General features: G+C 44.5%; 1 protein-coding gene across 1 annotated transcript; it reads left to right on the plus strand.

Moving 5' to 3' along the window:
* The first annotated feature begins 201 nt into the window (after positions 1–201).
* LOC124073108 lies at positions 202–11828 on the plus strand. The gene is made up of 9 exons (XM_046415082.1): positions 202–417; positions 1657–1785; positions 3700–3782; positions 3869–4028; positions 4109–4264; positions 4403–4534; positions 5322–5545; positions 6283–10625; positions 10846–11828. Exons 1-9 carry the CDS (start codon positions 202–204, stop codon positions 10935–10937), a joined length of 5535 nt encoding a protein of 1844 aa, XP_046271038.1. The 3' UTR covers positions 10938–11828.
* The last annotated feature ends 917 nt before the right edge of the window (positions 11829–12745 follow it).

Genomic DNA, 12745 nt, shown 5'->3' on the forward strand with positions numbered 1-12745 from the left:
TCCTGTAGCAGACACCTGACACGCCTTCACATCTACAGCAGGGAGCTTAGACAGCTGAAGGGAGACACTTAGAAACGTATCAGTAGATTAACACATTTACAGATCATTTTTTGCAGAACAGAAAAGTTCATCTGAGCAGTGAGCGTTAAGGAGAATAGATGAAACTAAATGTGATAAAAGCAACCACGACTGAGTGATGAGATGTCACCGTGGCAGGTTCTCCGTGCAGGCAGAGCGACCCAGGCAGCTCTGGGTTATCATGTTCATCATGTACCTGGAGGTTTGGTGCATTACAGCGCAGCTCCTGCCGTTGCAGCTGCTGCCTTGGCTCCAGACAGCAGCAGGAGCTTCTGCTTGTCCAGAGAGAAAGTCACACTGCAACAGCTGAACAACAGACTGGCCATGTACCTGCAGCAGGTAGGAGATGCATGAGGTGGAACCAAAAGTTTCCTCACAAGAACTCCAAAAGTAGACTTATTTGCAAAACATGATGATTAATCACCGAACATTAAAATGCCAGATTTCTTAATGGAGTTTTGCTTGGACTGAATAGAGTATTTGTTTATTTCCAAAGTTAAACTGACATGAAAATCAAGAAAAGTTTTGCATGGACTGAAACAAATACTGCATTTGTTTTAGGATTTCTTATCTTTATGTCTACTTTTTACTCTTTGATGAAGGAGATGAAACATGCAAAGCTGCCCTTCTTCTATGCCTGAATGACCCAGCAGCTCAAAATTAATTAAAATTCTTAAGTGAAGATTAATTATACTTTTAAAAGTGGGAAAACAAAAAATTCTTAACAGAGTTTTGACTTGACTTGAGTAAAGTTTTGGTCTTATTTGACATCTTCAGATATCATTTGTCTTTGATGCATCAGGTGAAAACATGCTTTGTAATTGATAATTATTGTTTTAAAAAGAGGTGAACATAAAAAGTAATACTTCTCAGTTCTTGTGGTAATGCAGTTTAAAATTACTATTTTTTTGTCTTGTACAACACTTTCTCTTACTTCCCGTTGTAAAATGTAGCAAAATACATTTACTCAAGATCTGTACTTAAGTACAAATTCAATGTACTTCCATGTACTCTGGTTGAGTATTCCCATTTTCTGCCAAATGATACTTCTACTGCATTACATCTCAGAGGTGCATATTTTCACTGCAGCTTCAGTTCGTGTCCAGATGTGTTGATGCTGAATGTCTGTGATAAACTGAGGGATGAAGATGAAAATCTTCCTCTTCCTTCAGCCTGAAAACAGGCTGTTTGTGTGAGCTCAGGAACCTGTTTGGAGGTCCCGGTTCTCCCAGGACAGCCGGACCCCAAACACACGAGGATCCCAGAGGATGATTAACCCACTGATACATCAGAGACCACAGGAACACGCTTTGCTGCACTCTGAGTACCTTTACTTTGAGACATTTACATTTAGCTGGCAATCTAAAGGAACGGGACTGTGATACTTTGAAATATTAGATAATAAATTCCGTATACAGTGTGGTGTACAGAATAACAAAACTGTTAATTATGGTGCCCCACAACAACTGAATCAGACTGAGGCCTTCGGGCTGCTCTGAACAAACAACAACAAACCGGTCATCAATCAGGTCATCCCAGCTGATAATCGATTCATTTCTGGGCTCTTCTCATTGGCAGGTCCAGCATCTGGAGGCGACCAATCAGCATCTGGAGTGTGAGATCCAGAGGGAGCTGAACAGGAAGTGTCCCAGAGAGCTGATGGAGCTGGACAGACACCTGAGGACAGTGTCCCTGCTGCAGGAGCAGGTCAGCTGCATGGACCACACTGTAGCACGCACGCATGCACGCACGCACGCACACACACGCACACGCACACACACACACACCACAGAAATATCCCATAAAACAAAGAAAATAATCAGCAGATGAATCATCAGCTGCGGTCAAAATGAGTTCCAACAGGAAACTCCAACAGGAGTCACAGTCAGCTGATCTGAGGTCAGACAGGACAGGACAACAGTTTACTGCACTCAGTAATTTAAGTACACCTTCTTGGTGATACTGACATGCTTTTACTGTAACATTTTACTCATAACAGAGTATTTGTACAGTGTGGTATTAGTACTTCTACTGTAACAAAGGTTCTGACCTCTACCTCTGACAATATTATTCAGAACAACAACAAAGAACAGATGCTTAAACAAATAAAAGAAATGAAACCATTTTGTCCTGGGGCCAAACCAGGACAAAGGACCAGACGAAGGCCGAAGCAGGCTGGGCGGGTAAACTGATGTTAAACTGTAGCATCTCAGGCCGGTTGTGACTCGTCAGGATGTTGTGTATCTGCTTAAAGGTCAGGCAGGTTGAGACGAGTCTGACACATCTGAAATGTCACCGATTCAAATGTCAGGGATTAAAGCTGCACTTCAACATGTCCTATGACAACAACACAGTATGTCTGTTATTAATGACCCAGTTATCTCTGCACAAATAAAAGGCTTCTGCCTCGAGGACCTGACGTGAGTCTGAGGACGGTGAATCCAACAGGCCTGAGAACGCTGTGACATTTCATCTGTGCTGGAAACTTTCTGGTCAAACAGGAACACAAATGTGCACCACAAAGAACGGTTTTACTTTGAACACCACACTGTATGCTCACTGCTGTTAGTCCCAAGTCAAGACCAACAAGTCCTGACTCAAGTTCATAGCGAACACCAAAAAATCTCAAGTCATGTCTGTAGCGGCCCACTTGGATTAACCACGCAAAATGCAGAGCTTCAAACTGGTGCAACTTTAATTCCCTCCTCTTTTTCCACTGGCATTCTGACACCGCGAAAAGAAGCAAGAAATACAAATGCTATAGTACCACATTTTCACAAATAATACACAGAACTCATTACATTTAGCTTAATACAAATAATTTTAGCAAACTTAATTTGATTTTTTTACATGAAATTAACCTTTTGCACTGCTACGCATTATAGCTCTTATTTAAACAAAACTAATGACAATTTCCTTTCATTTTAGATAAATGAACAACTCTTTTACAATGAATACAACACACACCATAACCTCGTCGTATCTCCCTCTGCTTCCGAGGGCGCTAAGTTTGAGCTCTGCCTGCTAGCAGCCTGTCCTCCACACCCCGCCGTGTGTGTCAGCCGCAGTCCGTCCGACATACGAGCGACACAAAAAACAACGAAGCGAACCATAATGAAATAACCTCTCACACAGGTTTCAACACAGAATGTGACAAGTAAATAGTTCGTTTTGTATCCTGCTTTTACCAACTCCGAAGCGACGAGATGTCGTTACGCTGAGGCGGAAGCAGGAAGTTTAGCGTCAGCAACAGCACGAAGTAGTAGAAGAAGAGCGGTGCTCTTCAAAATAAAGGCACACAAAATGTAAAGTGGCAGAACTGCATCAGTTGCTATAAACAACTTGGCTGCCATTTACAATGTAGTGCAACGTAATTTCCTGAGTCAAGACCAGCAACCTCCAAGTCAGGGCCCAGGCCCCAACCAATAAGTCCCAAGCCAAGACCAGCAAGTCCAAAGCTGCACATATTTTTTAGCTGAAGACTGTATCAGGCCCAAGTATCGGTGCAAATCCAAGTCCTGTGACTCGGCTGGTCTATAGCAGCAGTATCCAAAGTTCCAACATGCTGTAACACAACCGTTGCTGCCAATAAAGTTTTCCTCTCTCTTCTCTTACTCTCAGATCAGCAACTGTCTCTCAGCCCAGGCTCAAGTGAAGCTGCAGCTGCTCAACGCAGAGCTCACCGTCTTCGACCTCAGTGTCAGGTAGATCCACGCATCTTCAGCTCTTAGCAGGACACACGTGCAGAACACATGTAGACAGACCCCATCATCCCCTGCTCTGTGAACAGGTATGAAAAGGAGTGTGAGCGTCGTGGTGCTCTGGAGGTGGAGCTTAGCAACCTGAGGCTGCTGGATGAGGAACTGCAAGTCCACAGACTGCCGGAACTCCATAATCAGCTGAACGATCGAACACAACACCTGACTGAGCTCCAGATACAACACGAACAGGTAAAACAGTTTGAACAGTCACCTGGATAATTCAAATGGAAGAACTGCATCTGCGTCATGTTTCTCGTTTACCTGTCCAGGACATGCAGGGTCTCCTGGCCCAGATGTCAGGGGGCGTCAGTGTGGAGATGCACCCGGTGGAGTCGTTAGACCTGATCCAGCAGTTGTATGGCCTGAGACAGACAGGTGTCGTGCTGCCCGACAACAACCAGAATGAGTGCTGGTTCAACAATCAGGTGGACAAACACTGACAGCACACTCTCATTTAGAAATAAACGAAGCATAAGAATGATCAGTTTTAAATGTTCTGTAGCCACAGTTCTTTGTTCGAGTGCATCTTCACTGTGTAAACACATCAGGTGTGTTGTGTTCAGATATCCATGTTGAGTTCTCCTGAGGTGGCCTTTGAGCCTCCAGAAGAGTCGGAGGTGATCCGAGTCGAGCTGCAAGAACTGAGGACGACAGCAGTGAGTCTGGAAGAAGAGCTGAGACAACTGCAGACTCAGGTGAGTTTAAACTTCTGGACTTGACTGTTCCAACCACGGCACGTTATCAAACTAGCAAACTTGTGACCATGGAGCTATTGTAAGACTAACAGGGATAATGTGTGTTTATCTGCTGCTAACGTCAGGATGTCCAGCTAACTGACATCACGCAACAGCAGTAACCTGCCGGTCGACTTTTTCCAAGATTAAGACTTAGCTTACCATCAGCTAATTTTTGGATGAGAGGTGACGTTGGAAAAAGCCTCATTAACAGCAGCACATCTACTGATGCTGAACACGAGGCCTCTCACACTTTAGGCTGGTGAACCAAATGATTTGTTTTAAGACTTACCCATAGTTGACATATGATTTTCAGTTTTATTTTTAAACTATTTTCAGTTATAGTTTGTTTAGGTTCAAGTAACAAAACTACTTGGTTTTTGAGAAGATCACGGTTTGAGTTTCAATTGACCCAGTCGTTCTCGCCGCCTCGAGGCAGCACAGCACAGCGAAACCAGGCAGAACAGTTCTGGGACTAATCAAGGCTGACCTGGGACCTGTTAGCTTTAGCCTCAGTGTGTAGCTGTCACGGTTAGCTCTAACCTCAGTGACAAACAACACAAACACATTTTAAATTAGCTTTAGCATCAGTAACTTAATTCAACTAAAAACCCATCTTTACTTTGTCTGCTGTCTCAACATAAACAGAAACTTAAGATCTTAAGCTACAGAAGGATGGCCCTTCACACTATACTAACCTTCAGCACTGTGTGTGTGTGTGTGTGTGTGTCTGTCTGTCTGTCTGTAGAACATGGTGTTAGAGGCCTCTGGTCTGGAGCAGAACCAGTCCTTTGTCCAGCAGTTGGTGATCCTGCAGCAGACAGCGGACAGTCTGTGTGCAGACCTGGACTCAGTGCTGCAGACTGCAGCTCAGCAGGCTGCACACCATCAGACTCTGCTGGACATCAAGACCAGACTGGAGGCTGAGATACAGGAGTACAGGAGGCTGCTGGATGGACTGAGCCCACAGGGGTATGTGACGATGTTACTAAAGAACCACTCTGGTGGGTTTAGCTCCTTTACTACAAATCATGTAGAGTTTATATCATAATGCTTTAGCTTTGTTTTTCCATTGTTTCAAAATCCATTCATTTCTTTCACTGTGAACACACTGTGTAGTCCATGACAGAGAACAGGAAGTCTGTACTGAGGTAATGCTCTGCAGTCCGTACGTACTTTTGGTATGAAGATTGTGTTGCACTTTGCCTGCTTGCTAAAATCAGACCTCCACAGTTCTATAAATGTATGATGTGGTCATGTAGCACATTGGTTTTCAAACTTTTTTTCAAGTCAAAGGCCCCTAAACTGATGGAAATTAGACTGCAGACCCCAAGATTTTGTCTGCTAAGAATTTTGCTGTTAGATGTTTTATTACAGAAAGTGTGTGAAACCCATGACCAGAACACATTCTGCCTGTTTGTGGTACTCATGTCTATAGTGTGGTACTCTAGTAGTATTATTGTGCTGAAGTAGTGTTGAAATCAAGTACCCTTGGGGATCTGGAGACTGAATCTACATCATATTCTGGTAGCATTTCTTACAGTCTGCCTGTGGTTTCCTATGCTATGTCTTTTCAGGAAAATGTCCAGGAAGTTATCGAGACATTGCAGGACCAAAAGCCACTCTTCTTTCATGTACCATTGTCCCTCAAACAACAAATTTAGCTTTTATCTTGTCATTCTTTTCTTTATATTTCCTGTTGTTTGCAGGGTCTCAAGTCTTCACCCAGTGCCGGTGTCAAACTTCACATCTTTCTGTGTTACATCCAGCCCCTCTGCCTTCAGGAGCAACATCAGAGTGGACAGAGCACTCACTCTGTCCGCTGTTCAGGAAGGAAGTCTCAGAATGACGGAGGCTCAGGCTGCCTCTGGAGGCCACATCCATACACCCATAGCTTCCCCACTATCAGAAATGGTGACCACAGTCCAGTCTACCAGGTTCCATGACAAACATTCAAGGAACTCACCAATTACATCAATTTATACCTCAAATCTGATTGATTCATTCATCAAATCTGAAAACCAGGGAACAGAAGCTTTTCCTGAAACAGCCAGGAGGGAACCCATGAGCATCAGTGCCACGGTCAACCAGCAGAGCCCCTCTGTGGAAGATAAAGTCCACACTGAAGATGGTGATTTGCAGAACTTGTCGCTTGTTATTGATCAGATTAGACACGGTGTAGACAAAGGAGCTGCAGCCAAAGATTCAAACCCAGAGTCAGGAAGTTTTACTTTCAAACAAACTGCCACAGAGGCTGGTTTGCTGGTTAATAAAACAGGGACAAACATTCAAACAGAGATTACCAGAAGCATTGTTTTTGCAGAACAAGACGTGAAGCAAAGACCACATTTCATGACACATATAACCACAACTGAACCCAGCGTACAAGCTTCTGCAGAGGCAAAGAAAGCGACAGAATCTGTGGTGTCAGTTCAAATGAATTGTGTTGAGAGTTTCAACCAAGCTGAGAACCAGGATCATGGACAGATGGAGCCTTTGAGTTTGGAGATACAAGCTGAAGCAGGGGAAGTTGTCGTAGTAGAATCCTGTGTCTCTGGATCTCACATTCTTAGGTCTGAGGAGGCTCAGGATAAGGTCTGTGGTGACTTGACTCTGACAGATGCAGCTACAGGGTCTGTCACTGCAGATGCCTCATCTGGTATCCTGGACAGCAGTGACAACCTTGAGACTAAAACTGCACAAGGAATTATCACTTTGGTTTCTGACATGCAACCTGCCAGGAGTGCTGCTGGTTGGGCAAAACCAGAAAGTTTTAATTCCAAACAAACTGCCACAGATTCTGATAAAACAGAGACAAGCATTCAAACAGTGATCACCAAAACCATTCCCTGTGCAGAACCAGAAGTAAAGCAAGGACCACATGTCTTAATGCATATGACAATAGCCGATCTTAGCAAACAAACTGCAGCCGAGGTACAGCAGACAGCGACTGTGGTGTCAGCTCAGATGAATAGTTTGGAGGCTTCCATCCAGACTGAGAACCAGGATCCTCTACAGGTTGTGCCTCTGAGACTGGAAATGCAAGCTGAGGCTGTCAGGGATTCAGACGAAGTTGCTATCACAGAATCCTGTGTCTCTGGATCTCACATTCTCAGGTCTGAGGAGGCTCAGGATAAGGTCTCTGGTGACTTGGCTCTGATGGATGACAGGGACATAGACAGACAGAAGGAGAAGGAAGAAGTAGAAGTGAATTTGCCTGCCCTCAGATTAGATCAGAGTTCTGCATTGTCCCATGTTTCAAATAGTGAACAAAACAAAGTCGTGGAGGGTGCAGTTACAGGGTCTGTCACTGCAGATGCTTCATGTGGTATCCTGGACAGCAGTGACAACCTTGAGAGTAAAGCGACAAAAGGAATTGTCACATTGGTTTCTGACATGCAACCTGCCAGGAGTGCTGCTGGTCAGGCAAAACCAGAAAGTTTTAATTCCAAACAAACAGCCACAGAGGCTGATAAAACAGAGACAAGCATTGAAACAGTGATCACCAAAACCATTCTTAGACCTGAGGAGGCTCAGGCTGAGGTCTCTGGTGTCCTGAACTTTAACGGTGACAGGGATATGGAGAGACAAGCAAAGAAGGGAGAAGAAGTAGCAGTAGAAGCAGAAGGCACTGTGCCTGGCCACAGATTAGATCAGAGTTTATTACTGTCCAGTTCGTCCAATAACAAACAATACAAAATCATGGGAGATGCAGTTACAGGGTCTCACATTCCAACTACTTCAACCGGAAGCCCAGATGGCAACGGCAACAAGTTGAATGAAGCTGCAATTACAGAGACCATGAAGAAAGTAGAACTAGAAGTGCACAATGGGAAGACAGTCAACAGTTTCCATGTTACCAGTGAGGTAAATGTGGACCCAAATGAGTTGGACAATAAGACAATTAACCTAACAGGTCAAGATGCCTTGTTGAGAACCGCAGAGTCAAAAAAGTCTACACATTTAACAGATTCTGGCATGACTTTGAGTTCTTTCAAGTCTGAAGAGCCTCTGAGTCCTGAAGAAGTTCATGTTTTTTCGTACGAAGTAAGAAGACCTACTCGACCAACCAGTCATGGGCTTGGCCATCTGCTTAGTAGCCTTGTGGGCTTGGAGTTGGGTGGTCAGGACCATCATAGCATCATGCCAGACAAAGAGGAACAGCTTAGTTTGGGGAACCAGCACATAGTCAGAAATGTAGGTGATACTGCATATAACAAGAATGTCCAGCAGTCAGGTGGCGGTCCAGGAGGCAGTTGTGGCTCATATGACCAGAAAGAGACTACAGAAGAAGACGTGAAGGGACAGAAAAAATGTGATCGACTGGTAGCCAACATACCAGATAACAGCAAAGGACTGTTAAATGAGTGTGTTAAATCTACTAGCATCAGTACTGTCCCACCCAATGAGGGAACTACATTTAGTGTTGTGACTAGTAATTCAGGAGTTATGGCTATCAGTAACAGCGGATGGGCCAGTGATCTGGCAGCTGGTTCTGGTGGCACAACTGCTAATTCATCAGGTACAGTCGGCGGTAATGCAGAAGCTGCCACTACAGCAGGGGGACAGGGAAGATTTAGGCGTGACAGTGGAGAGTGGATGGTCTATGGGGGCAGCGTGGGGCACAAAACTAGCACAAGGAGCAAAGAAAACCTGACAGGAGCTGAACTTCATGCAACAGGCCAACAAGACACAGGGAAGCTCAGCATTAGCAAAAGTGGCGAGCAGAGGGATGGATGCAGCCTGGATGGCAGTACTAGCTTAAACAGCGAAGGAAAAGAAGAAAGCCCATCAGTGGCCACAAAACCTGCACAAACCCCTCAAGAAAAAGGCAGATTTAGCAGTCGGGGCAGTGGAGAGTGGATAGTTTACAGCGGCAGTCTTGGGCGTAAGAAGACCTTACCCAGGACACGGAGTGAAGAAATCCCATCAGCGACCACACCCCCTGAGACAAGTGCGCCAGAAACAAGGAGGTTTAGTAGCACTGGGAGTGAAGAGTGGGTGGTCTGTGGTGGCAGTCTCATACATAGCAGCCTGGCTGGCAGCGATAGTTTACTTCACAAAAACAGAAAAGAAAACCTGCCAACAACCACGCAGCATCCAACAAGCCCACCAGGAGGAGGGAGGTTTGGCAGCAGAGGCAGCGGAGAGTGGAGGGTCTACGGCGGGAGCACTGGACGTATCAGCATCTCGGCAAGTAGCAATAGCTTACCCAGTGCAGACAAGGAAGAAGAATCAACATCTGTGAAACAACAAACAAGCCCATCGGGGTCTTTAGAAACAGGGAGGTTTGCTAACGGAGGGAGCGGAGAGTGGAGAGTTTATGGTGGGAGTACTGGACGTTTGAGTCGTGCCAGTAGTGCAGACAGAGTTAGTGTCAGCGCCAACTCGAGCAGACACACAACCAGTGAGCCAAAACTCAGCAGTGCTGGGAGTGGTGGGAAGCTCAACCCCAGCAGTGTTGTTAAGCGCAGTAGCAGCGTGGGAAGTGGTGGTAGGTTGAGTAGTTCAGGCAGTGGTGGCAGACTCAGCAGCTCATCTGGGAGCTACAAGACCAGCACCTCTGGGAGATACTCCAGCACCGGCAGCAGCGAATGGAAGCCTGTTTACAGCTCAGCCAGCGCACGTAAGAGCAGCTTGGGCAGCATAGGGCGATCAGGTGGAGGGGGGAAAATCAGCAGCCAAAAAGCCCCGAGCTCGGGCGGGAGGATGCATGTCAGTATGGGCAGTCTTGGCTGGCTGACCGGTTCAGCAGCTGGTGGGAATTGCATTAGCAGCTCAGGAAGTGGTTCTAAGCTTAGCAGCGCAGATAGCAGCGACAGAATTAGCAGCAGGGCCGGGGGAAGGATCAGCAGCTCCTCTGGGTCCGGGAGAACCAATAGCACCGGGGGAAGGGTCATCAGCAGCAGCGACTGGCCAGTCAGAAGCACCGGCAGCGCGACTGGAGGCAACAAGGAGAGGATCAGCGTTTGTAAGATGGCAGCTCTGTCGATCTCAGCTGCAGGGAGAGAGAGAAGTCAAGACAAGCAAAGACAACAGAAACAGGCTGCAGGTGAGAGCTGCTGCTTCACACCACAGTACTTCACAAGACAGAAGGAGGCACACCTAATACTTCATTTCGTGAATCCCGTTGTCTCATGGGTTACTTTTACACCCACTGGTGTGCAGCATAGGCAGAGTGAAGAAAACATATACGGAAAACAACGACGTGGTTAAAATAAAAGTATTTGTATCAGAGTAAATGAAAGTAAAGTGTATTCCCTGTTTCGCAGACTCCTCTGCTCTCATGCAGCGATGGCTGAATACAGACGTCAGGGTCAACAGCACCAAACCTGGTGGCCATGACGACCTGACACGCCTCTGATGACCTCAAGCACCCAATCACAAGTAAAACTACTTTAACTGTGTGTTTTGAGTGTAGACCAAACAAATGCCAGTGGTGGAAAAAGGACTAAGGTCATTTACTTAAGTACCAGTACAATAATACAAAAATACTCTGTTACAAGTAGGAGTAAAAGTAAAATAGTCTAATTTTTGAAGAACAAGAACAGAAACAAACAGCAGAAAGTTGTTGTTTTTTGTTTTGGTGAAATATTGTAAATCTGAACCTCTTTTGGTCTTCGCTGAAATGAAGCCGTGTGAGAAGTTTAGACGGGAAACCTTTAAATGAGGGTTCTGATTTAATCTTTCACAACCTGCTACCAAAGCTGAGCAACGCAGTGAAATAAAAAGCAGATTATCCTCTGACATGTGGTGGAGTAGAAGCTTTATGTTGCATAAAATAAAGTAAGAAAAGTACAAGGAGCTGTCCAAAACTGTACAGGGCTTAAGCAACTGTACTTAGTTACTGTCCACCACTGAGAAATACAATATGAAATAACCATATACTTTTTTATTATTAAAAATCCAGTGTATTCTGTTTGATTTGACTTTAAAGAATAAAAACTTTGTTTAAAGTTCTGATGATTTTTAGTGACTGTTTGAGACTCAAATCACCGCCTGATGTGTTCAGCTGTACAGTTTAAATTGTGTGGTGTTTAAGTGTCACTGATTTTACATGTGGTTTGGTATTGATGATGTAATCACCTCACTGTGTGCTCTTTATTATTATACACACATCAGCTCTTTGTTCCACGTCGACATCGAGTCGTGTCGGTCTCTTCGCGATGTGATGTTCGATGTCTCGTCTTGTTGTTGGTGTTGCTGTCACATCTAATTTGTACGTTTTAATCTGAAAATAAAGCTGACAAATGAACTGCGTCCTGTCGACCTCTTATTTTAAAATAATAAACTTCATGTGTGTGAAAGGCAGAGAGAGCTTGAAGAGAATTTCAACACGTTAGTTAGAAAACACCTTTGAGCAGCTGCACTTTACCCAACAGTTTGGCCAAGCGAAACCACTCGTGGTGACAGAAAATTACTGATCAACTCTGCGGGCAGTCAGATTTACAACGAAACGCTTTGCGTATGTGTTGTGTGTAAAGGTTTATTTTGTAAGGTAACTAACTTTGTCAGATAAACGTAATGAAGGAAAACGTACATTTAAGTGCGGGAACCTCAAATGTGTACTTCAGGTACCTGAGGTACTTGTACTTAGTTCCACTCCACCTCTGGTTGCACAGGTGCGTGTGAGGAACCTTTTGAAACCATGTTGGGTCCGCGTTTGTGTTGGACAAACAGGAAGAAGCAGAATCAAACCCATAAAAGGCTCAGCAGGAACTTTTAATGTCAGAAACAAGAATTGAGTCATCAGTGATGATGATGATGATGATAGTTTTCATATTTATTCAGTCAGTTGTTTTTAAACTTACTACACGTGTGATCAAGCCTGATAAATTCACATCTTTAACTGTAATACAGTTACATCACGAGTGCTTTTTAAAACATGCAGATTCCTCTCACAACCACCTTTGGATTCTTTCACGTGATAACTGATTTTTAACTTCATACACGATTTGAATAGAAAGACTCCTGTGCAAAAATATTTCATGACAGTAAAGTACTGTTACAAATAAACTGTAGTGTAAACAGTAATGCAGAGTGTCTACTGTCAGTGTTGCACAATGATGTTACTGAATCATTATTACTGATTAATTGTGATAGTGGCACTTTGATATACTGCTGGGTATATCATATTTTATTTGTTCAATACATATAGCACATTACGTCCCT

The sequence above is a fragment of the Scatophagus argus genome, chromosome 16 (assembly GCF_020382885.2).
Source record: "Scatophagus argus isolate fScaArg1 chromosome 16, fScaArg1.pri, whole genome shotgun sequence".
Classification (NCBI taxonomy): Eukaryota; Metazoa; Chordata; class Actinopteri; family Scatophagidae; genus Scatophagus; species Scatophagus argus.

What these genes read in the sequence shown, in the direction of transcription:
- LOC124073108 (XM_046415082.1), top strand. Translation starts at nt 202, where the DNA reads ATGTCACCGTGGCAGGTTCTCCGTGCAGGCAGAGCGACCCAGGCAGCT. An exon ending in TGAGACAACTGCAGACTCAG is followed by an intron (nt 4,535 to 5,321) that starts GTGAGTTTAAAC and finishes GTCTGTCTGTAG; the next exon opens with AACATGGTGTTAGAGGCCTC. An exon ending in ACAACAGAAACAGGCTGCAG is followed by an intron (nt 10,626 to 10,845) that starts GTGAGAGCTGCT and finishes CCTGTTTCGCAG; the next exon opens with ACTCCTCTGCTCTCATGCAG.